This window comes from Gracilinanus agilis, chromosome 4 (genome assembly GCF_016433145.1).
Source record: "Gracilinanus agilis isolate LMUSP501 chromosome 4, AgileGrace, whole genome shotgun sequence".
In the NCBI taxonomy this organism is placed as follows: domain Eukaryota; kingdom Metazoa; phylum Chordata; class Mammalia; order Didelphimorphia; family Didelphidae; genus Gracilinanus; species Gracilinanus agilis.
Genome location: NC_058133.1, coordinates 233,756,925 through 233,783,912, shown reverse-complemented (window position 1 = coordinate 233,783,912; position 26,988 = coordinate 233,756,925). Strand labels below are relative to the sequence as shown.

Below are 26,988 nucleotides of genomic sequence, written 5' to 3'. Positions count from 1 at the left end.
TGGGACACTAATACATTGCTAGTGGAACTGTGAACTAATACAACCATTCTGGAGAGCAATATGGAACCAGGCTCTAAAGGGCCACATAACTATGCATACTCTTTGACACAGCAATCATTATTGGGTCTGTATCCCAAAGAGATCAGAGATAAGGGAAGAGGACCTACCTGTATCAAAATATTTTTAGAAGCTTTTTTTTTTTTGGTAGTAGCAAAAAATTGGAAACTAAGGTACTACTTCATCCCTTTGGGCTGGATGAACAACTTGTGGTGTATAGTTGTAATGGAATTGTACCATAAGGAAAGATGAACAGGATAAATACTGAAAAACTTCTGTTAATGGATGCAAAGTGAAGTGAGCAGAACCAGGAGAACAATGTACACAGAAATATTATACAATGATCGCCTATAAAGGAATAAACCATTATTGGCAAAGGGACTCATAAAGAAAATGCTATCCATAGCCAAAGAAGGACTCTGAGTACAGATCAAAATATACCATCTTCCACTAGATTTCCTTCATGAGATTTCTATTGTATTAATGTATCTTCTATCATGACATGGGCAAAATGGAAATATGTAAAAACTATGATATAAGTATGGATATAATCCAAATCAGACTATTCACCACCTTGGGATTGGGGGGAATGTTAGGGGCAGAGAAAATCTGAATTTTAATATGTCAATAAATGTTTCTACATGTAGCTGGGGGGAAAAAAGATGTAGCTTGAGGAGCAACTAGATGGCTCACTAGATGGAGAGCCAGGCATGAAGTCGGGAGGACCTGGGTTCAAATCTAGCCTCAAACACGTCTTCTCTGTTTGACTTTAGGCAAGTCTCTTAATTCCAGTAGGCTAGCCCTTGCCACTCTTCTATCTTAGAAATGATACTAAAACATAAGGCATAGGTTTAAAAAAAAGATGCAGCTTGAACTGATTACAATTAGATAAAAACATTTAAAAATCAGGAAGGTAAAGAAAGTAACCTGGACTAGAGAAGAATAATCCATGAACGACCAAATTGTGGTATACGCTGGTGATGGAATATTATTGTACTGAAAGGAATAAAGAACTGGAGGAATTCATGTGAACTGGAAAGACCTTCAGGAATTGATGCAGAGTGAAAGGAGCAGAGCCAACAGAACCTTATACACAGACGGATACACTGTGGCACAATCAAATATAATGGACTTTTCTACTAGCAGCAATGAAATGACCCAGAACAATACAGAGGAACTTAGGTGAAAGAATGCTGTCCACAATCAGAGAAAGAACTGTGGAAATGGAAATGCATTAGGAAAACATATGCTCAATCATGTAGTGCAATAGGGATATAATTGGGGTTTTTTTTTATTATTTTTTTTTATTTTAAACCCTTAACTTCTGTGTATTGACTTATAGGTGGAAGAGTGGTAAGGGTAGGCAATGGGGGTCAAGTGACTTGCCCAGGGTCACACAGCTGGGAAGTGTCTGAGGCTGGATTTGAACCTAGGACCTCCCGTCTCTAGGCCTGGCTCTCAATCCACTGAGCTACCCAGCTGCCCCTATAATTGGGGTTTTGATGTTCACTCCACTGCAGATATGAATAACATGGAAATAGATTTTGAATAATGATACATGTATAACCCAGAGGAACTGCTTGTTGGCTTTGGTAGGGGGAGGAAAGAATGTGTGAGGGGGGATCATGAATCATGTAACCATGGAAAAATATTCTAAATTTTATAAAGGGGAGGGGATGCTTAAAAAATAAAATAAAATACTGCAAGGGACAGACCTCTAAAATTTTCCCTGAACAGTAATTTGGGAATCTTCTCTAATTATATTCATCTTCCCTGGAGGATTTTTCATGATCTGGGATCTGGTTGGGGGAAAAGAAGAAAAAGGGACATTGAAGATTTTGATTTAAGTAGTCTGAAAAAATGAAACCAAAGAGACAAAAAAAACTAAGGCTCCCATAAGCCTGCCCTTCATGTTCTGTCAGTGCAACTTACTTGATGCATTTCATCCATTCCTCCTTCTCCTCAGGAGTTGGAGCTGAAATCCGATAGACCGTGTGGTTTCCCTCTACCACTCGACCATCAGCCTCCGTCTTACAAGCTTTGATTACTTGATCCTTATTGTCGGGGATGTAAAGTTCAAAGCAGTTCTGAGAAAGAAAAAAAGAATCAATGGAATATTGAAATAAGGTGCTAATTAAACAAACCAATATTAATGTATTTCCCCAAAGAATTTGTCTTTATTGAATAGTGGTAAAGTGAAGTTCTACCTTTGTGAGAAAAAAAACCAAAACAAGACCCTGATAAGGAAAATTCTGGATAGTCAGGAATTTTTCAACCATTTTTATGTTTCTTTTCATCCTAAACTAAACACATGCAGGTCCTTATATAAAGGACTGGACTGTGGAAAAGGCTAGTGGTCACATTTTGGGAAGGGGGATTTGTTGGCTTATTATTGGTTTTGGATCTGTGATTAATCTGTGTGGGGAACTCCCAGTATAGGAATGTCTTCCAGCAGTTCAGAGGAGGAAATGATCTGTGAATTGAGATCTCAGGAAGCAGCTAGGAGGTTTGGGGATCAAATCTGGCCTCAGACACTTCCTAGCTATGTGACCCTCTACTTAACCCCACTTGTCTAATCCTTACAGCTCTTCTGTCTTAGAACTGATACTTGGTAGCAATTTTAAGATGGAAGGTAAGAACTTAAAAAAAAAAATAGTGCCTTCTACACTAAGAAGTTAAAGTAACCTACCCAAAGTTATATAGCTACTCTGTATCAGAGAAGACAATTGAACCCAAGTTTTCTTGACTCTTTTCTATCCACTGCATAACTGCCATTTGTGCTGATGATCTATATATCTATATATGATATATATGACATATATATGATGATATATATATGTATTTTTAAGCTATTTCTGCACAAATGGTAGCAATAGAATAATGAACTTGGTGTGGCAGGAAGAATGTTGGACTTGAAACAAAGGTCTATGTTCAAGTCCTATCTCTGCTATTTACTACCCATGGGATCTTGGCTAAGTCATTTTATTTCTTTGGGCCTCAGTTTCTTCCTATGTAAAATGAGAGGGTTGGACAAACATGATATCTAGGTTCCTTTCTAGCTTTAAATCTATGCTCCTATGAAATATTCTGACATAAAAGCAATATGTACTTAAAAGTTTTAATTGAGGCAATAAATTATAGCTCAATAAATGTCTCATCTCACACTTAAAGACAGACCTATTTTAAAACTTCTGATATGGCTACAAATATTTACAAAACAGACAGAAAATCCTAGAATAAAAAAAGAAAATATTGACATGGATGGAATAAAACACACCACAAATATAGCTACAGAGATTTATAGAAGCTTAAATAAAATGCAGACAGAAATCAACCAAATTAAAATTATAACAGTTCTTCCATCTTATATATATATGTGTATACATATATATATCCCCCCCCCCAAGGATCTCGTCCATTGCCCAAGATAAAAAAAAAAAATCACACAAATACTTACTGGCTTTTTGGAGTCCTCTACCTCCCGGATACTTAGATTCTCTAAAGGAATAATTCCACGAGGCTCCTTATCCTACAGAAAAGGTTGATGAAGAAAAAGATTTTATAGCTGAATCTAGAATGATATCACTCTCAATCTCTTTGAATGCTTCAGTTGGACTTATCTTTTTCTCACTTCCTCATCATTCTAAAGTAACCCTGGGAGCTAGTCAAAGTTATAAAAAGGAAAAAAAGATAAACAAGAAAGGAACTTAGAACATGCATTCATTTGCTTAGATCTTAAATGTCTTTTCTAGCTATAAATTCTGACTTCATGACCAAATCATATAAGCAAAAAACTAATGTAAATAGGCAGCCTTGGGTTTTGGTCACTCAGGTAATGTTGATGCAGTGGAGGAACCTCAAATGAAAATGTTCTGGAAAAAAAGGTATTCTAAATTCATAAGATGCTTATTTGTAGGGTGCCTTTAACTAAGATCACCATAATTCCATAATGTTTGATTTATGACTTATGTGTCCATTTCAAAAAATAATGCCTACATTAATATGTTTTTATGCTTTTTTGAACTTTGTAATTGGAAGTGTCATTTTTTCCTCATTGGTAAACGTAAATGAATTTATATTTTTACTCCATTACAAATCTGATCTGCCTTCGTTTCAATTCCAAACCAAAAAGATTCCAACTAGTGGGGTACCTGCCCCCAACCCCTTTCTGTGTCCTTTTGTTTGTTGTCTCCCTCCAACAGATTGGAAGGTCTTTGAGCGCAAGGATTCTTTTTATTAATTGAATCCCCAGATTCAATTAGCATAGTGCCTAGAACATAGTAGGTGCTTAATAAATATTTGTAGGATCAGATTGTATATTTTTGCTAGAAAATATAAACATGCATACACATATAGATAGCTATATTAATAACTAAGGCCTCTTTCCCCTTGTTAGGATCTTTTTGACTTAGAAACATATTTTCCCGCTCTTATGCAACGTGAGTTGACATTCACATGCCTTCATCAGAGGCCTTTGATTAATTACAACAGGACTCTGATTAGTCTCCTTGCCTCAAATCTTTCCTCACTCTAGTTTACCCTTTACATAGTTTTAGGAAGTGATCTTCCTAAAGGGCAGTATATAACCATAATATGCACCCTATTCAATTACTTCCAAGATCAAAAATAAAAACCTCCTCTTGGTTTTTAAAGCTTTATATAACCTGATCCCTAGTCTCTACCTTTCCAGTCTTCTTACACATTTCTCTTGTCCATATACACTATGATCCAGAGACCTTGCAAGACCTTGCTGTTCCTTGAACACTATACTCCATGTCTTGACTCTTGTATTTTCACTAGTTGTTGCTTGGTCTCTCTCCTCATCTCTACCTACTTGCTTACTTCAAGTTTCAGCTAAAATTACACTTTCTAGAAAAAAATCCTTCCTAATTCCTCTTAACGCTAATGTCTTCCCTTCTGATATCATCCTAAACATATCTTTTTTGTAAATAGTTATTTTACATATCATTTCATCCCATTAATTTATAAATTCCTATAGGAGAGATACTATTTCTGTATTCTTTGCAAGCCCAGCTCTGGTAAAAGTATCCTTCATAGTGGGTATAAAATAAATGTTTGTAAACTTGATTACTTGAGAGACTAACCTAAGGTCATTAGCCTAGTAATGACCAAGCAATTTAGAATCAGCTATTATGCTATATAACTAAGAAGTTTTAATTACTTCTTGATTTCTTTTACTTTCACTTCTGATACCAGCCAAAGTCTCTTCTCAATTATAATTTCATAGATAAGTATTCATGTTGGCCCAAATGGCCCATAGCACCTGGGATAATAAATAAGATCCTCGAAGTCTCCCTTTTTTAAACAACCTTGAGCAAACATGCAAATATTCCAATCTTAATTTCTTATTTATCCTAACCAATTACTGGTCTCAAAGATCCCAAAATGGAATTGAGTGGTAGCAAGTTGTTATTGGTCACATTATTAAAATATATGCAGATGAATTGGATTTGATTGTTTTTTTCTGGAAATGAAATTCAGTCCTAATCTTACTGGAGGGTAAAAGGCTTAATGACATCAGCATAGATACTTTAAAGGCTTATAAATCTTCACCTTCCATATCAGTATCCACCACATAGAAGAAATATAAAAGGAATTTGAGAGTATGTTGTTTTTCATGAATAACCATTCTAATAACTCTAGAAGCAGTTCTGATACATGTCAGTGATGGGCCTTTTCCTATACAAAGAAGGAAAGGCATGAAACCATTTTTGAGAAAGCAATAAGCATTTTGAAAAGATTTGGTGAACTCCAAAAACCTTTAAAATCTCTAGAGTTGATAGTGGCAAATTAAAGCCTGTGGGCTAAATCTGGCCTTAATAAAATTGTAAGACTCATTCTGAGCTGTATAAACATACAATAAAAGGCAGCAGGTAAGATCTGACCCATGGGTCATAGTTTGCTGACTCCTGCTACAGACAACTCTAAAGAATGGCCCTGATAAACTGTTTTTGCACAAATAAGTCTTATGAATAGATTTTCTCTTTCCTCCTTTTCTTCTGCAGACCCTGGGTTACCATATAATCATTCGTTTGGAGGGACATTTGTCACCAAATTTAGAAATTGAAATAGGTAGGAGAAAATGATCAAGACTTCTCATTTCAAAATTCCTTGAATTCATGCATGTAGGATACAATATAAGATGTTCTCATCCCACAGTGAGAAACCTCTGTGGTGGGTTTTTACATCTAGAGCTGTGAAAATTAGACAAGAATTATTTTGTTATTGCTAATAAATGTACAATATTATAATTCAAGGATTCCTAGACTTTAGTCCCTTTATCTTTGGAATTTCAGCTCTGGAGCACCAATGTCCTAAAAGTTGAGTATTTAATGTAATTCATTATATCAGGCTAACCCAGTTCTAGCAATGCTTCTCATTGTTCCTTGGTTATTTCTTTGTCAGATGTTCTACTTTCTATGCTGCCCTCTCCCCTTGTACCCTTCTAGTTCTGGAACTATAAGCAAATAAATATTGTCACTGCTGCAAGAAAGAGTATATTAGTTTACTCTCCTCTCTGATTCTACTCACCATTTCTGTAACTTTAAAAAACAAAATATTCCTCTTTATATATTGTATTGACCTATTAGAATATTAGTTCATTGAGGTCAAGGACTATCTTCCCTTCTATATTTACATTCCCATACACTTATCACAGTGCTTGGCACATGTTAAGTGCTTAATAAATGCTTTTGCATTCAGTTCATTCTAAGAATTGCTCAGATTTAGATCATAACAACACAACAAAAGATAAGATCTTTTTTCACATTAAAGAATCAAACATTTAGAGAGCAGTATTAATAGCTCAGATCTACCACTAGCATAACTGTGCTCTGACAACTTTAAATGTAATTGCTGAGAAATTCATCAATATTCTAATACCATTATGGTATTCATGAGAGGGATGAATCATTCCCACTCACCACCAAAACAATAAAGTACAGCTGTGAAGTGAATAAAGTGTTTGCTGCTGTTTCATCTTCCTCGTCTTTGTCTTCTTCCTCCTTCTCAGTGGCTAAAAATGCACTTTCCCAAAAACATAACTCTTCATCATGGTACACTGATGATAGTGCTCTCAATCTTATTAAACTTATTCAATATAGCCATCTTTAAAGATGTGACAAGAATCTTGTGTGAGAACGAATTTGTTTAGCTGTGAAATTCTTGACCTTTAAAAGAGTTATCTAAAAACAAGTATTATCTAAAATATATTAAAGATGATCTTTCAGAAATTCTTTGAAGAAATATTTTTAAAAGAAATTATTCATGAAGTCCTTTACAAAATTCAATATTAGATTAAACACTAAAAATAAACTTGAAGAAAATGGAACTTATTTGCCAAGTTAAATTTGGGAAATATATTAATCTATGATTCTCATCAAGATATAAATAGCTAAAAGTCATTACTAAATTCTACTTACTTAGTCTGCATACTCGTAAAAGATGAAATGTTATGGGACAAAGCACTGGACTTAAAAGTTAATCTATATTTGCGTCACTGCCCTTCAATTTAGTAACTGCTTGAGTTAAGGCAAGTAATTTCCCTTTTTGGGAACTAAATAAATGCAGATAAAATGGTGTTAAGGGTTTTTGTATTGTCAGGTTCTTCTGGGAGACCTAGGATTCTTACTTCATTTCTACAGATTCTGTCTTCAAAATCCAAAAATATTTTGCTTACATAGTGAACATTTTCTTTCAATGTTCTTGTTTTTTGCTTTTCTTTTTCTATCTTGCCTTTCACTTTTCTGTATTTTCTTATTCAATCTATTGTGCTCTTGTTTCTTTGGTGAGGTTTGATATTGTAGATTCTAACTTTTCTATTATTTTTACTCATTATTGCTCATTATTTTTACTGTTCAGGACATAAATTCTACTCTCAAAATTCTTGTTTCTTTTTTGATCCACTCAGGAGTAGCATGTTGTGGCTCCACATTCTCTTCAACTTCCACATAGTTCTCTGTTGGATTATTTCCCCTCATTTTGCAATATTTATTTATAGATGTCTTAATTCATTTACTAGATCTGAAGGCCATATTTCCTTCCATTTTCAATATTTTTCCTATTAATTTATCTGTTTATCTTCAAGGTCTTTGAGGTATTTTTCTTCTTAGAATCTTTGGTATTTTCAGTCTTTCCTCCTGTTATTTTCCTTATCATTCATTTCTGACTTCCTCTGCTCAAAGCTTATTCATGGATCACCAGCCTCCGTCTCTGATCCAACTGAATTTTTCATGGTCAGTCAAAATTTTTGATGGTCAGCCCATGCTAGATATTGTGCTCTTCCCTCTAGCTTAGAGAAATATTGCACAGTTCCCCATATTCAGTATCCTACCCTAGTAGCATGTCCCATCCTTTCTATTCCTTAGTTCTTTGTCCCAGCATTCAGAGCCTGCTGGCACTAGCATTTTGGAGCCTGCTTTCTCCTAGCACCAACAGTTCATAGCTATTGGCAGTTCACAGGTTTGTAGCAGCTTCTAAATTCTAGCCTAAAGCAGGCTTTTGTTCCTGCATGGTTTTGACCAAACTGACTGGCAACATTTGAGAAAATTTCCATAGCTTAAAGCTGAGAGCAGGGAGAGGGAGTCTGGGTGTAGGTATAGGTTCTTTTTTTTTTAATCATTTATTAATATTCATTTTTAACATGGTTACATGATTCATGCTCCTACTTTCCCCTTCATACCCCTCACTCCACCCACCCATGGCCGATGCACATTTCCACTGGTTTTATCATGTGTCCTTGTTCAAGACCTATTTCCAAATTGTTGTTAGTTGCATTGGTGTGGTAGTTTCGAGTACATATCCCCAATCATGTCCTCCTCCGCCCATGTGTTTAAGCAGTTGTTTTTCTTATATGTTTCCTCTCCTGCAGTTCTTCCTCTGAATGTGGGTAGCATCTTTACCATAAATCCCTCAGCGCTGTCCTGTGTCATTGCTTTCTGCTGGTACAGAAGTCCATTGCATTCGAATTTTACCATAGTATATCAGTCTCTGTGTACAATGTTCTTCTGGCTCTGCTCCTTTCTCTCTGCATCAGTTCCTGGAGGTCTTTCCAGTTCACCTAGAACTCCTCTACTTTATTATTCATTTTAGCACAGTAGTATTCCATCACCAGCGTATACCACAATTTGTTCACCCATTCCCCAATTGAAGGACATGCTCTCCTTTTCTAGTTCTTTGCCACCACAAAAAGCACAGCTATAAATATTTTCATACATGTCTGTTTATCTATGATCTCTTTGGGGTACAAACCCAACAATGGTATGGCTGGATCAAAGGGCAGGCATTCTTTTATAGCCCTTTGAGCATAGTTCCAAATTGCCAGCCAGAATGGTTGGATCAGTTCACAACTCCACCAGCAATGCATTAATGTCCCAATTTTGCCACATCCCCTCCAGCATTCATTACTCTCCCCTTCTTTCATTTTAGCCAATCTGCTGGGTGTGAGGTGATACCTCAGAGTTGTTTTGATTTGCATTTCTCTAATTATTAGAGATTTAGAACACTTTCTCATGTGCTTATTGATACTTTTGATTTCTTTACCTGAAAATTGCCTATTCATGTCTCTTGCCCATTTATCAATTGGGGAATGGCTTGATTTTTTTATACAATTGATTTAACTCCTTGTATATTTGAGTAATTAGACCCTTGTCAGAGTTTTCTGTTATAAAGATTTTTTCCCAATTTGTTGTTTCCCTTCTGATTTTGACTACATTGTTTTTGTTTGTACAAAGCTTTTTAGCTTAATATAATCAAAACCATTTAATTTACATTTTGTAATTTTCTCTAACTCTTGCTCGGGTTTAAAATCTTTCCTTTCCCAGAGATCTGACAGGTATAGTATTTTGTGTTCACTTAACTTATTTATAGTTTCTTTCTTTATATCAAAGTCATTCACCCATTCTGAATTTATCTTGGTGTAGGGTGCGAGATGTTGATCTAAACCTAATCTCTCCCATATTGTTTTCCAAATTTCCCAGCAGTTTTTGTCAAATAGTGGATTCATGTCCCAAAAGTTGGGCTCTTTGGGTTTATCATACACTGTCTTGCTGATGTCATTAACCCCAAGTCTATTCCACTGATCCTCCCCTCTATCTCTTAGCCAGTACCATATTGTTTTGATGACTGCTGCTTTATAGTATAGTTTAATATCTGGTACTGCTAGGCCCCCTTCCTTCACATTTTTTTTTCATTATTTCCCTTGATATTCTTGATCTTTTGTTATTCCAAATGAAATTTGTTATAGTTTTTCCTAATTCAGTAAAGAAGCTTTTTGGTAATTTGATAGGTATGGCACTAAATAGGTATATTAATTTGGGTAGGATGGTCATTTTTATTATGTTAGCTCGTCCTACCCATGAACAATTAATGGCTTTCCAATTGTTGAGCTCCAGTTTTATTTGTTTGGAAAGTGTTTTGTAGTTGTTTTCGTATAATTGCTGTGTTTGTTTTGGTAGATAGATTCCCAAGTATTTTATATTGTCTAGGGTGATTTTAAATAGTGTTTCTCTTTCTACCTCTTGCTGCTCTGATGTGTTGGATATACATAGAAATGCTGATGATTTATGTGCATTTATTTTGTATCCTGCCACTTTGCTAAAGTTGTTGATTATTTCTACAAGCTTCTTAGTTGATTCTCTAGGATTTTTTTTTTTAACCCTTGTACTTCGGTGTATTGTCTCATAGGTGGAAGATTGGTAAGGGTGGGCAATGGGGGTCAAGTGACTTGCCCAGGGTCACACAGCTGGGAAGTGGCTGAGGCCGGGTTTGAACCTAGGACCTCCTGTCTCTAGGCCTGACTCTCACTCCACTGAGCTACCCAGCTGCCCTCTCTAGGATTTTTTAAGTATACCATCATATCATCTGCAAAGAGTGATAGCTTAGTCTCCTCCTTGCCTATTTTGATACTTTAAATTTCTTTTTCTTCTCTAATTGCTACTGCTAGTGTTTCTAGCTATGTTGAATATGTTGAATAATAGAGGTGATAATGGGCATCCTTGTTTCACTCCTGATCTTATTGGGAAGGCTTCTAATTTATCCCCATTGCATATGATGTTTGTTGATGGTTTTAGGTATATACTGTTTATTATTTTTAGGAAAGGTCCTTCTATTCCTATACTTTTCAGTGTTTTCAATAGGAATGGATGCTGTATTTTGTCAAAGGCTTTTTCAGCATCTATTGAGATAATCATGTGATTTTTGTTTGTTAGACTGTTGATATGGTCAATTATGTGGATGGTTTTCCTAATGTTGAACCAACCTTGCATTCCTGGTATAAATCCCACCTGATCGTGGTGGATGATCTTCTTAATTACTTGCTGGAGTCTCTTTGCTAATATTCTATTTAAGATTTTTACATCTATGTTCATTAGAGAAATTGGTCTATAGTTTTCTTTCTCTGTTTTTGGTCTACCTGGCTTTGGAATCAGTACCATATTTATGTCATAAAATGAATTTCGCAGGACTCCTTCTTTGCTTATCATATCAAATAATTTGTATAGTATAGGGATTAGTTGCTCTTTGAATGTCTGATAGAATTTACTTGTGAATCCATCAGGTCCTGGTGATTTTTTCTTAGGGAGTTCTTTGATGGCTTGTTCAATTTCTTTTTCTGATATGGGATTATTTAGGTATTCTATTTCTTCTACTGTTAATCTAGGCAATTTATATTTTTGTAAATATTCATCCATACCTCCTACATTGTTATATTTACTGCCATATAATTGGGAAAAATAGTTTTTAATGATTGCCTTAATTTCCTCTTCGTTAGAGGTGAGGTCTCCCTTTTTATCTTTAATATTGTCAATTTGGTTTTCTTCTTTCCTTTTTTTATTAGATTGACCAGTACTTTGTCTATTTTATCTGTTGTTTTTTTTCAAAATACCAGCTTCTAGTCTTATTTATTAATTCAATAGTTCTTGTACTTTTGATTTTACTAATTCCTTCCTTAATTTTTATTATTTCTAATTTAGTTTTCATCTGGGGGTTTTTAATTTGCTCGATTTCTAATTTTTTGGGTTTCATGCACAATTCATTAATCTCTGCCCTCCTTAATTTGTTAATATATGCACTCAAGGATATAAATTTCCCCCTGAATACTGCCTTGGCTGCATCCCACAGCTTGGTAGGATGTCTCTTCATTGTCATTCTCTTCAATGAAATTGTTGATTGTTTCTATGATTTCTTCTTTGACAAATTGGTTTTGGAGAATCATATTGTTTAATTTCCAATTGGTTTTTGATTTTCCTGTCCAGATGCCCTTACTAATTATTATTTTTATTGCATTATGATCTGAGAAGGTTACATTTATTATATCTGCTCTTTTGCATTTGTTTGCAATGTTTCTATGCCCTATTACATAGTCAATCTTTGTGAATGTACCATGTGCAACTGAAAAGAAGGTGTATTCCTTTTTGTCCCTATTTATTTTTCTCCACATATCAATTAAATCTAATTTTTCTAGGACTTCATTCACCTCTCTTACTTCTTTCTTATTTATTTTTTGGTTTGATTTATCTAGATCTGAAAGAGGAATATTTAGATCTCCCACTATTATGGTTTTACTATCTATTTCCTTCTTGAGCTCTGCCAGTTTCTCCTTTATGAATTTGGATGCTATACCACTTGGTGCATACATATTAAGCAGTGTTATTTCCTCATTGCTTATATTGCCTTTAATCAGGATGTAATGACCTTCCCTGTCTTTTTTAATCATATCTATTTTTACTTTGGCTTTGTCAGAAATCATAATAGCCACTCCTGCCTTCTTTTTCTCATTTGAAGCCCAAAAGATTTTGCTCAAGCCCTTAACCTTAAACTTGTGTATGTCTACCCACCTCATATGTGTTTCTTGTAGACAACATAGGGTAGGATTTTGGTTTCTGATCCACTCTGCTATTTGCTTCTGTTTTATGAGAGAGTTCATCCCATTCACATTCAGAGTTACAATTATCAGTTGTGCATTCACTGACATTTTTATATCCTCCCCTAGTCCCACCCCTTCTTCTTACACTATTTTCTTTTAAACCAGTGGTTTGCTTTGAGCCAGTATCCCTTATCCCCTCCTTTGATTAACTTCTCTTTCTACCCCCTCCCTTGTTATTCCCCTCTTTTTATGTTTAAAGGCCTAATGAATTCCCTCCCCCTTCTTCTCCTCTCCCTTTTATGACCTCCCCACTCCCCTGCTCCCTTTGGTTTATCCCTTCTGACTTTCTCAGTAGGGTTAGATAGAGTTTTTTATCCCAATGGATAATATAGCTACTCTTCCCTCTCTGGGTTGATTACGCTGAGAGTAAGGTTTAAATATTACCTCTTAATGCTCTCTTCCTCTCTTTCTTATAATAGTATTTGTCCCCTCCCCTCCCCATGCCCTCTTTGTGTGTAATAGAATATCCTATTTTTCTTATTCACTCAAATTTCTCTTGGTGTCCCCTACTATTCACCCCCCTCTTTCCCACCCCCCATGTCATCTTAGACCATTTAGTATTCCACCCTCTCCCTATGAATTATTCTTCTGATTGCTATAATAGTGAATAGAGTTCACTACAGAGAATTATACATAGCATTTCTCCACATAGGAATACAGATAATTAGATCTTATTGAAGCCCTTAAAGAGGCAAATTCAAAAAATTATGAGTTTTCTTTCTTTCCCCTCTGTTTCTTATTTACCTTTTCATGTTTCTCTTGATTTTTGTGGTTGGATATCAAATTTTCCATTTAGTCCTGGTCTCTTCTGTGGAAACACTTGGAAATCTTCAATTTTGTTGAATGCCCATACTTTCCCCTGGAAGTATATAGTCAGTTTTGATGGGTAGTTGATCCGTGTTTGAAGGCCCAGCTCTCTTGCCTTTCTGAATATCGTATTCCAAGCCTTGTGGTCTTTTAGTGTGGAGGCTGCCAGATCCTGTGTGATCCTGATTGGTGCTCCTTGATATTTGAATTGTCTCTTTCTGGCTTCTTGTAAGATTTTTTCTTTTACTTGAAAGCTCTTGAATTTGGCTATTATATTCCTGGGTGTTGACTTTTCTGGGTCCAGTGTAGAGGGTGATCTATGGATCCTTTCAATGTCTATATTGCCCTCTTGTTGTAGAACTTCAGGGCAATTTTGCTGAATAATTTCTTTAAGTATGGAGTCCAAGTTTCTATTAATTTCTGCTTTTTCTGGAAGACCATTGATTCTCAAATTGTCTCTTCTAGACCAGTTTTCTTGGTCTGTCACTTTCTCATTGAGATATTTCATGTTTCCTTCTATTTTATCAGTCTTTTGACTTTGTTTTCTTTGTTCTTGCTGTCTTGAGAGATCATTGGCTTCTAGCCTTTAGGGACTGGTTTTCCTTTTCAATCTGGTCGTTTTTGGAGTTTGATTTACTTATCAGTTCATTTGATTTCTGAGCCTCACTTTCCAATTGCAAAATTCTGCCTTTTAAACTGTTATTTTCTTGCCAGATCTCTTCCATCTTCCTCAACATCTCAGTTTTCAACTCTTCAATAGCTTATGACCAGTTTTCATTATTTTGGGAAGGTTTGGATATGATTACTTGTTTATCCTCCTCTGTTGTCTGGATTTTCTCTGTGTAAAAGTTGTCGAGTGTTACAGAGCTCTTCTTGATAATCTTTCTCTTCTGGGGTTCTCAGCTTGCCATTGTTAGACCCGCCCCTTCTCAGCTTTGTGTTCACACTCAGGGTCTGTCTGCGCTTTCTAGGCTCCCAAGGGCTCAGATCTTGTTGTTCTCGGGGGTGGAGCCTCCTGGTCGTCCCTGGTCTGCCCCTATGCCAGAGGCTCCTTCAGCAGTCTCAGGGGCTGCTTCCACAGCCTTGTTCCCATCTGCACAGTGTCCCCACTCGAGGTCCAAGCCTGCGCTTGAGGTCTTTGTCCACGCCTAGGGCAATGTCTTCACCCGCACCAGTGCTCAGGGAAGTCTGTGCGCATTCTTTAGCCACTTGGGGTCCTAAGTCTTGCTGCCCTGGAACAAGCCCTGGAGCTGCCAGTAACTTACTGGGTGCCCCACTCCTGCTTTCACTCTTGTGCGCTGGTCTTGAAGGGGCTTCTTCCTCTTGCATTTTAGTGAGAGCTGTTTCACCCCTTTATAGCATGGAAATGCCCCGATTCCACATACCTTCAATGCTGCGCCCTGTTGTGGGGTCCCTTCGTTCGTCTGGATTCGTTTTTATGTCCCCTTGAGGAGTCCTGTATTCTTCAGTTAGGAGAGATCGAGCAGCTGCTCCTTACTCTGCCGCCATCTTAACCTAAAGTCCTAGGTATTGGTTCTAATGGAGATTTGTGTCATGTCTTTGGGTCTGCTTATGTGGGACAGGAATAAGGAGAGATAAGTGAGCTGAGTGTCACTTCCTGAGTTTTCTGGTTTTGTTTTTAATATTTAATTTTTCATGCTTTATTTTGGATTCTTGGTGGTGTGTAAAGGGAATCCCTTCCTCCCAGGGTCGTGAACTTTCTTCTCATCCAACCCATCCTATTAGTGTGATTGGAATGCTCCAAACAGAGGTCACAGGTTAAGAGCCCTAGGAACATGACCCAGAACTAAGGTTACAGGTCTGGGTCAAAGAGACTTTAATTGATTCCTGAGATGTGATAGACCAGCTGAGAGAGACAGGAAGTGATGTGGATAAAAGGACTATAAAAGATGAGACCATAGAGGAGATTGAGGTCTTTGGCGTGAGTTTTCTGGGATTGATTCTTCTACTTCATTTGGCGTTGGTGGCTCAGGTAGAAGACAAAGATACTCTCGTGGGCTGGTAAGACTCTTGCTCCAAAGAGACTAGTAGACTTCCATGTGGAGATCAGTACCTTGTTGGGGAGTGAGCTGAAATTCTACGGATCAGACTTTAGGGTGGTAGGTTAGGAAATGATCTACTTCCTTCCTTCCTTATTTCTTTCTTATACTATATTCATATTAAATTAAATTGTTAAAAGCTACTATCATCCTTGTGACTTAAGAGTTAATTTTATAAACAGCAATCACAACCATTTTTACTAGTATTATTTAACAAAAACAATTTACAAATATTACATGTAACATTTTAGTTACTTCATATTACATTTATTTTCATTATTATATTTGGCAGACCACAAAGGTTTGACAATTACCCTCAATCTTCTCTAATTTTTTCACTTTTTACTCTCCTTAAGTCAGTTCATTAGTTGCTAATTCTGGAGCCCGGAGTTTTTACTCCATTGTAAGCTAGTAGAGCAAAATAGACCAAAGTCTGATACTGAAAAGCCATTTGGAAACACCTAGTTTTTCCTGTGCTGAAGGGTAAGTTCTAAATCCTTTTTTTCCCCCTCCCCTTAAACTGAAAACAGCTGAATAGCCATTGCTTGCTGAAGCCTGATAAGAAGGGTGGTGTTTTTTTTTTAAAACAACAATTAGCCTCCTCAGGGCTTTCACCCTCCTGATTCCTTGCCTCAGGGGGCGCTACCCTGTCCCCACAAGCGACTATCTTGCAGCCAAGAATTCTGGAGTACTGGAGGAAGTTAATAAGTTACACTCAGTCTTCTTTTTTGTTATCAGAAGGTATTAATTATTGGGCTAAATTAAGAAAGTTTAGCCTTATCTTATTCCGAGAAGTCTGCTTGTTCTTTAAGGCTTTTCCTGAACCCCCAAATGTCTCTAGCATTAGCTTAAATGGGAGGTGGAACACTAGGGAAAATAGTCAAGGAAAACACCAGTAAAAATAACTAAAACTGCTCCTGAGAAGCTTTCACAGCCTACTAAGGACAAAATCCCAACAGCTCACAACCTATACTTTATACCCAAAATCCTTTTTGCACTTTCAGGTAAACTCAGTGAAACACTCCCTGCTTATGTGGTGGTAAAATCATGCAGCAGCTGGTGTTTTTACCCCTGGGGGGGAGGAGAAGAGAAAAAAACTCTTCCAAACCTCTTAGCTAAACTCTGGCCATGCCCTGAGGGTTTTTGCCAACAAGAAAGTGTGTTTTATTTTGCCTAAAATAGAAAGCCTTTTCTTTTTCTTGCTTTTCCTCCCAAATTTAGCCTCTGGCTAAGCCTTTTAGCTACCCTCCATTCAAAAGCTAGTTAAGTAGGGCATATCTGTACTTACACCAAATTTTTTTCTCTAAAGTCTTTAGAACACCTTGCCCTCCAAACTTATGATACTCTAACCCCTAGCTAGAACACACTAGGGTAGTACCACTTATGGAGAGGAAGCAGAATTGCCGGAAATTTAATAAATATATTTTAAAATAAATAGGCGACTGAGGATGGTGCTGAAAAGCATGGCCCACACTCTGAAAGAACAGTTTCCTGCTCATCTTAAATAGCTCCTGTTCCCAGAGAGCATTACCAAGCTTACACAGCTCACATTTTTAGAATATCTTTGTTTAGTACTATTCCTGGGTGTACTTATACTAATAGGATACCTTGTAGTTTATCTATTTCTCCTAAAAAAAAAACAAAAAACAGAAAGTTAGCTTGATTGATCTCAAGACTCAGAAAACCTTGAGAAAAGCTTGAGAAATCTCAAGATTCACAAGGAGATTCATCTCCCTATTACCATCTAAGATTCATCTCCCTTTACCATCTAAGCCTACCCAGCCTCTGCCTCAGCCTGAATACCCTTGCTCTTGCCATGGCCACCTTCTCTCTTACCTTGCTCAGCTTTTCCCTGCCAACTGCGCAAACTCACCCCTTGCTCGACTTCTCCCTCTGTCTCCCCTGTCCCCTCCCCTTTCCCTGCTGGCCCAGCCCCCACCTCTTCCTCTCTCCATCCTCCTTCCCACCTCTACTCAATCTTCCTTCACCCTAGTCTTCTTCTTCCTCTGTCCCAGCACCTCCCTCCCCTACCTGACCCCCCCCCAGGTTCTCCTACCTCTTCTCCCTCTTCTCCTCCCTGCCCCCACCCTCACCCATGATGCTTTTGCTCTGGCCTCAACCCCAGACCAACCCCTCCCTCTCAACTCACCCACTCCTCCTCCTACTCTTACCTACACCATTGCAACCCAAACAATAAGCCAAGAAGCAGAAATTGAAAATAATTCCATTAAAGGCCTATTCTCTGTAAGGGAAATTCCTATTTTTAATAGCGGAAATTTAGTAAATATTAAGCACCATATACCTTTCACTCTACAATATATGAGAGATTCAAAGAAAATACTTTCTTTGAAGATGATCCCATTGAGGTCATAAAAAAGCTAGAAAGTATTTACCACATTTATGACCCCACATTGATTGACGTGGAAAATTTGCTCCAAGGCTGTTTAATAGAAAGAGAAAAAAATAAAATTGTTTCTCTTGTTAATCAGACCCAAGGAAGGAGAGCAATTCATTGGCCACAGAAAGATCCGAAATGGAACTCAAATAAAAAGGAAGATGATTTAAAATTATGTCAAGCTAGAGAAGCATTACTAAAAAGCAATGAGAACTTATTCTGATAGGCCTGGTACATGGGCAAAATTTGAAAACCTTAAACAAAAGCATGATGAAAATCTCTCCCAGTTTATGGACAGACTTATTGAGCTAGGCAGTAGATATATAGACCTGGATCTTTCCAGAGAAAGGGATGTCAGACAAATAAGAAGACAGTTTGTAAAAAGCTGTTGTAAAGTGGTCAAAGATTGTTTATTTTAAGACCAATTGCCCAAACTGGGCTAATATGGATCTCGAAGAATTAAGAAGAGTAGCAGTTTATGTCTTTAATGGCCAAGAAAGATGAAGACGACAATGATTTAGTGGAGGCACTAAGGAAAGAAATAAAACCACTAACTGAAAAAGTTGAAAGAAGAAATGCAAATCAGGGAATAGCCATTTTGCAGGAATCCACAAATCAACCAATAATGTGTTACTTTTCTGGAAAAGGGGGTCATATAATAATGAATGGTAGGAAGTGGAATCAGGCAAATAAAAATAATAACAATTATAGAAATAATAACAATAATAGAAACAGATTAAGAAATAATAATTTGAATGAGGCAAATGATAACTCACACCAAAATATCCAAAATAGGGGTTGTCCACACTATACTCAGGATGGAAATCTCCTTCAGCACAAGAGACCCGAGAGAAATAGCCAAGGATCTTTAGGAAGGTGTGAGGGGGGAGGGGGAAGGGCTCTGGACTCAGAGAGTGAAACCTTTGGTTTCCCAGACCCTGATGTTTTAATCTAGTTATACCAGTCGTTTCTCCACACCCTCCCCCACAATAATAATGAACCTCATGCAACCCTGAAAGTTGGGAACATGTACTATGATTGCCTCTTAGATACTGGAGCTTCCAGATCAGGACTGGTGAGTAAACCTGATTCTGAATGCAATTCTATTGGCTCTTTAAATGTAGTAGGTGTATCAGGAGCACCTCTAAAGGTCTCAAAGCTTTCCCCTCGAATACAAACTTAGAGCCACAATAACATGTTCTCAAGATGGCTCTATACCACTAGAATTGCCTGAGGAATCCTTAAATTTGCTTCCTGTATTTCTTTTAGACAGTCAGGAGGTGAAGGAGCCCCCCACCTTTGAAATCCCAACTGACATACCTGAATTTCTTTGGGCCACATCTTCTGATGTAGGCCTATTCAAATCAGCTGCTCCTATTCAAATTAAGACAAAAGGTGGTCTACCTCCTTCCATTCCTCAGTATCCCCTATCATAAGAGGCAATTGAAGGAATTACCTCAGTGATAGATTCATTAATTGAGCAAGGAATAATAATTCCATGGAAATCTGAATATAATACACCTATTATACCCGTAAAAAAGTCTCAATTAGGGGAAAATAAAAAACCTGTATATCGATTTGTACAGGATTTAAGGACTGTAAACAATCATGTCATAAAAAGACATCCTGTGGTTCCCAATTCAGCCACAATTATCTCCTCTACTCCCAGTACAGCCACATATTTTACTGTGGTAGATCTGTACTCAGCATTCCTCTCAATTCTTATTCATGAAAATTCCAGGAATACATTTGCCTTCACCTTGAAAGGTTCCCAGAGGACATAGTCCTGACTACCACAAGGTTTTGTGGACAGTCCTATGTTGTTCTCACAAATTTTAAAATGGGATTTAGAAAATGTTAATTTTCAGGAGTACTGTTTGATACAATTTGTAGATGATTTGCTCTTGGCCTCACCAAATGCCACAGTATGCCAGGAAGATGGCAAATATCTTCTATATAAGAGAGGCCACAAGGTCTCAAAGGCAAAATTCAGTGGTCTCCCCAAAGTGGAATATTTATGGTTTATTTTAACTGCTGGTGCCCGCTCCATTTCCCCTAAGCACATTGAAGATATTCAGAAATTAACTGCCCCCTCCACTAAGAAACAGTTGAGGGCAATTCTAGGAGCAACTGGGTTTTATAGACAGTGGATCCCTTGCTATGGGGAAATCACTAAACTTATAGCTCTGACAAAAAATTCAGTCCCTCAACACCTTAGGTTAGAGGTGGAACACCTGTCAGATATTTCAAAATTAAAACGGTCTATCCTGTGTGCCCGTGCTCTAGGTATTCCAGATTACAAAAAGCCATTTACTTTGTACGTATATGAACAGTGAGGGGTAAGTTTAGGTATTTTAACTCGAACTGTTCAGCGTCCAGTTGTTTATTATTCAGCCCAGCTAGACCCAGTAGTTTCAGGAGCACCACCTTGTCTTAGAGGTGTAATTGCCACAGTTCTGTTAGTAACTAATCTGCTGATTTAGTATTGGGATGCCCATTAACCATAATGTGCCCACATGAAGTAGAAGCATTGTTGCTAAGGCATAGAACACAGGCATTTTCAGATCAAAGATTTGCTAGATATGAGGTGAGGGTAACCTTGTTAGGTTAATGAAAATATTACCTTGAAATGCTGTACAGTTCTTAATCCTGCCACCTTGCTTTCAGATTTACCAGTTTCAGGAGAACCATTACACAGTTGTGAATCTTGAGTGTCCATGGCTGAAAAGCCTCGAGATAATAACTTGGATACTCGTTCAGACAACCCAGACTTAGTCTTATTAACTGATGGTTATGCTACACTGGAGTGGCGGTAGTCACAGAATTATGGTCAGCTTTACTGCCCTCAAATATATGTACTCAATGTGCAGAACTGATTGCACTAAAAATGCCTGTATAACTGCCAAAAATAAGAAGGCAACAATTTACATAAACTCTAGATATGCATTTGGAATATGTCATGCAGTGGGTATGCTATGGCTCCAAAGAGGGGTTTTAACCTTAGTTGGAAATGTAGAAATTATTAATGAAGTGCTTTCTGCTCTCCAGCTACCTGAAGCTCTCGCTGTAGTTCATTGCTCTGACCAAACAGGTGGAATTGATCCTGTCTCTAGAGGAAACCACCAGGCAGATACTGTGGCAAAGCTAGCTGCCTTAGAAGGACCTGAATTGATTTTAACTTTGGCAACTAGTAACAACTCAAATTTATCCCTTTCTTATAAAGAACAGGAAGTGGGAAAATGGAAGCAAAAGCTTAAAGCAAAACAGATCAATGGAGTATGGGTGTCATCTGAAGGAAAACCCCTATTCCCTAGAAGTTTTTATCACCATCTATGCTTATTCATTCACAAAAACTGTCACTTTGGCATCCAGGGCATTGTAGAGTCTATTAAAAAAGTATGAATAGCCCCTGGTATAACCACCATAACCTCTAAAGTGTGCGCAGCCTGCTCCACCTGTCAAGCCAAACTTTTCATAGCAAAGCTTTTGGTGGGTGCCCTTTGGCTTATATACTTTTGAGCATTTATAAATTGACTTTATTACAATCCCAAAGGTTGGACATTATAAATTTTGTCTACACATAAAGGATCAGTTGACCAGATAGCTGGAAGCATTTCCTGCCTGAGCCTTGGGTTTTGTTGCCAAGGTACTCTTAGAAGAGATTATTCCTCACTTTGGCCTGTCTGCACATATTGATTTGGACAGGGGGAGCCATTTTACTGATTCAGTTTTATCTCAGGCTTATTCCTGTTTGGGAATAACTCCCAAATTCCATGTACCATATCATCCCCAGAGCTCAGGCCAAGTTGAAAGAATGAACAGAGAGCTCAAAACCATGACTGGCAAACTATGCACTGAAACACAAATGGCCTTAAGCTCTCCCACTGACTATTTTATTCCCAAAGCAGGCCTAGAGGAGATCTACACATCTCACCATTTGAGATGCTTTTTGGACACCCTCCTATACAATCTAAACCTTTTTCTCCTGCATATACGTCATTATTAGGGGAGATACTTCTATTGCTACATATATACAAGAACTGCAGAACAAATTGCGTGAACTCCATGAATCCGGAGCTGCAATACAAGCAGGACCTATAAACTTTTCACTTCATGACCTAAACCCAGGAGACAAAGTATACATACATAAAGAACTTCCAGTGTACTGGAACAACTCAGCCTTCCTCGGAAGGTCCATTTCAAGTACTGTTAACCACTCCAACAGCTATAAAAATTGGAGAAAAGGACTCTTGGATTCATTGCTCACATGTAAAGAGAAAGCTTCTATTGAAGCTGATTGACTATACCCCATAACTCAACCATGTATCCCAAGTTGATCCTGATGTTGGTCAACACTCTCCTCAGGGGAATCTCAGGGACAAAATGCACAATTACCATAGGGATTGTATAATTGCCATAAAACTAAAAAATCTTTTGAGAAAGAAACATTTCAAGAAAGACAGCTCGATAACTCTTTGAATCTAGAAGATGAATTGTTTGAAGAAGGCACCATGAAGATGCCCATAGAAAATCTCCACATCATCAGAAGATCTAGCATGAACTTTGGAGTATAACTGATTGAACTTTGCGGGATTGAACACAAGTATTTTGAATGTATGCCACAAAGGACTGCCCCTCTTATTGTCAATGTGCCTAGAAAACATTGGTTTGCTTTCTCTCTATCTCTCTCTATCTCTTTTATTTCCCTCTTATCTCTAACTTGAATATTGTATGCTCCTTTAGCTAGAAGATCTTCAGAGATACAAGATAGTTATGTAAAATGATTCATTGGGGAGATTAGTCTCCCAAAGAATCACAGGGGGGATTGTGAAAGGAAATTCTTGGTTCTCTTTGTCTATTCTGAGTTTACACTTGTGAAAAGGGAATCCTTTTTACTCTTTGCCTAATTGGAGTTAAAACTTTGGTTAACAATAACTTAAGTACCCTTACTTAGTATCTCCCAAGATTGTGAGGACAGGATTAATTCTCCTTTGTCTACTTTGAATTAATCAACAAAATCAAATACACCTATACTTAACCCTAAAGCAAGGGAAACTCTTACTATAGGAGTTTATACCTTCAAAAGGAAGACACCCCTACTAAACTGGGTGATAACTCAGAAATGTGTGAATCCAAACTGGATGACAACTCAGAAAGGTGTGACTCCCAGGAGGAGAGTTAACACCTTTAGAGGTGACACTCCCACAGACACTGCCTATGGGCAAGGCTAGACAATTTGGAAACTGTGATTGGCCCCTGGGAAAAGGGACAGGAAAAAATCACCATAAAAGCTATGGAGGTCCAGCTCTATATACCAGGGGTTTTTGAGTGGCCTGTGGTGGCTTCAGTTGATAAAAGAATGAAACAGATTAGAAGCAATAGCTGATGGTAGCTCAAAGTTACTCCAAAGTACCATGGAGTCACAAGTTTAATATATATGAAATTAAAACCCCCTTTCACCCAAAGGCACAGAGAATGTTTTACAGCTGCGTAGCAATTACAACTTAGACAATACAAAGAAGCTTGAGAGGCTTCAAGGTGAAGATAAGCACAAGGTTGAATTTTAGGTGCCTTATTATCAGTAAGCTAATTCTGGGAATACTTTTCTCAGGTGGAAAGCCCCCGCTGGATTGAGGTTTTGACCTTGACTGTCTAGAATCAGTTTTGAGCCCAAGCAGCTGCATTTCTGACCAAGAGAGAAACTGTTAACCTCTTGACTACTACTTCACTTGGTGATCTCATCAGCTACCATGGATTACCATCTTTATAAGGATAAATCTCAAATCTACCTTTCCTGTCCTGGTCTCTCTGCTGACCCCCCCAAATCACAAATCTACAATTGCCTTTAGACATCTCAAACTGGATATCCAGTACACATATGAAATGCCATCTGTCCAAAACAGAACTCATTATCCTCTCTCTCTTACCTTCCCTACTACTATAAAGGGTAGCAGCATTCTCTCATTCCCTCAAGCTCAAAATCTAGGAGTCATCCTGGATTCCTCACTATTTCTCATTCCTCATAACCAAGCTACTGCCAAGGCCTGCCAATTTCACCTGGCATTATCTCTTCATTACATCCCTTTCTCTTCTCTGACATTGCTACCATTCTAGTACAGGTCCTTCTTCTTCATCTTCTTCTGAACTAATAGTGGGTCAGTCCATCTCAAGTCTTTCTCCACTCTAATTCATTCTCCATTCAGTCACTAATGTGCTTTTCCTAAAATGCAAGTCTGATCATGCCACCTCCCTCCTCTTACTCAATAAATTCCTGTAACTTCCAAGTATCTCCAGGAGCAAATAAAAAATGCTCTATTTGGCATTCAAAGCCCATTGTAACCTAGCCCCATCCTACATTTCTAGTCTTCGTACATCTTCTAGCTTTCCACATTCCCCTTGAACCACTGTCATTGGCCTCCTGGCTTTTTCACAAGAAAGGACATTATTTTTCAGTTTCAGGAATACTCTCTGGCTGTCCTTTTTGCTTGGAAAGCTCTCCCTCTGCTCCAACTATTGACTTTCTGGATTCCTTTAAGTTCCAATTAAAATCCCAACTTCTACAGGAAGCCTTCCCCAATATCTCTTAATTCCAGTGACCTCTGTCACTAGGAAAGTTATTTCCTATTTATCCTGTATATAATGTATTTAGATCATATTTATTTACATGTTATCTCCATTAAATTTTAAGTTCTCTGAAGAGAACTATATCTTTTACATCTTTTTGTATCCCCATAGCTTAGCACAGTGTCCAGCACATAGTAGTAACTTAATAAATGTTAAAATATGCTTTCTCTACCTTTTCCTCTTTCTACATATAGATTTCCCCTAACCTTTTTTTCCCTTTATGTATTGCTTCACTGTATTCTTCCCTTCTCTTTCAAGTCTTCTCTTAAAATCATCAACAAATACTAGGACCACTCCTAGGACTTATCTAATAAGGGTCTCACTGAGCCCTGACGATTTGATTTAAAGGGGACACATGTACCATCCCTCATACTTGAATGTAAGTAGTTTATCTTTGTTTAATCTTTTATCATTGTTCATTCATGTTTACCTTTTTATTTTTCTTTTAACTCTTATATTTGAACTTCAAAGGTTTTTTTTCCAGTAGAAATACTTTCTCTATTTCATTAAAAATTCATTTTTCCTCCTGTAGAATTATACTCAGTTTTTCTGGTTAAGTTATAGGCTGCAAGCCTATATCCTTTGCCTTCTGGAATATTATATTCCAAATTACCTGAGCCTGTTTAGAGGTGGCTGCTAAATTGTGTGTGATTTTGACTATGGCTCCATGGTACTTGAAATCTTTCTCTCTGGCTGCTTACAATATTTTTTTCTTTGACTTTCTAAGCTCTGATTTTTGGCTAGGATGTTCATGGGAGTTTTTACTTGGTGGTTTCTTGCAGGAGATAGTCAATGTAGTCTTTCTAGTTATACTTTGCCCTCTGGTCCTATGAGAATTCATTAGTTTTGTGATTTCTTGATGCTTTGAATCTTTTTGTTGTTGTTATAGTATTCAGATAGTCCAATGATTTCTAAATTTGTCCCAGGTCAATTGTTTTTGCAATAAGATATCTTATATTTACTTCTTTTTTTAATCTTTTGACTATTTTAATATTTCTCCACAAAGTCATTAGTTTCTATTTGGTCCGTTAAAAAAATTTTTTTTAGGGAGTTTGTTGCTTAGGCAAGGTTTTATGCCTCTTCTGCTAATCTGTTAATTCCCTTCCTAATTCTTTCTTCCACTGCTCTCATTTCTTTTCCAAATTTTCCCTCAAGCATCCTCATTCTTTTTATAAAAACATTTTTAAAACTCTTGCTTTATCTCTTCCAGAAATTCTATTTAATTTGGTGCTCAAGTTGTGTTTTTCTCTGAGATATTGCTTGTAAATGTTTTGCTGGAGTCATTCTCTTCTTCTGAGCTTGTTGTGAGCTCTCCTGTCACCATAACAGTATCTTATGGTGAGATTCTATTTTTGTTTGCTTATTTTTTTCCAGCCTACTTCCTGACTTCTGATTTGATGCTAGGGCCATATTTCTTTAGTCTGAGCCGATCTGTTGCTGCATTCATGGAGTATTGACTTGCATCATCCCAGGATCTCAGGGACTGGCTTGTGTAAGAATTAAAATGGGTTTGGGTCAAATTAAGAATTATAAGAAGTTGTTGTGGTTGCTCTTCATAAAAATTAACTTAATTCAGGAGGTTGTTAGTAGCTTTAGTAGCTTTATTACAGCAAAGTAGAGATAATAAAGGAGGAAATGTAGGAAGAAGGTAGAAAAATATTGCCTAAATACCTTAAGTCTGGATTCCAGTGCCTTCAGACCTTGAAATAAGGCAAAGTCTAATAGTTGCCTGATCTGAGTTCTTCCAATTGCTGCCCTGGTTTTAGATCTGAGCAAAAATAGAAATACTTTTGAATAGAGCCCCTATCAACCAATTGGAAAGTTATACTTGTTCCAAGAGATAGAATTGTAGGTTTCCCTTTGGAATGGGGTTCCTGCTCTTGTAGTTCCTCTGAAGGTTGGACTACATATTGGAACTGAAATCCCACTTTGCTCTTGGAGGTTGAATCATACCACTGCTGACTTGTTTCTGAACTTCTTTCTCTCAGTGAAATGCACAGGTCCTACCCAGTTATATCACCCCCAGAGCACAGGTATTCTTTTCAGACCACCTTGGACTATGATCCAGAATCAGTGAGCAACAAAACTGCCAGTCAGCATCT

The 26,988-nt window shown here is 37.4% G+C and overlaps 1 protein-coding gene across 1 annotated transcript in view; it reads right to left on the bottom strand.

The window, feature by feature from the left end:
- Positions 1–1,689: 1,689 nt before the first annotated feature.
- The window catches only part of CYTH1 (cytohesin 1), a 79,597-nt gene continuing 54,298 nt past the window's right edge, over positions 1,690–26,988 (bottom strand). The window contains exons 8-9 of the mRNA XM_044675174.1: positions 3,515–3,586; positions 1,690–2,144 (exon numbers count right to left, since the gene is read on the bottom strand). Coding sequence (XP_044531109.1) covers positions 1,986–2,144; positions 3,515–3,586 — 231 coding nt within the window. The 3' untranslated portion in view covers positions 1,690–1,985. The remainder of the gene's footprint in view (positions 2,145–3,514; positions 3,587–26,988) is intronic.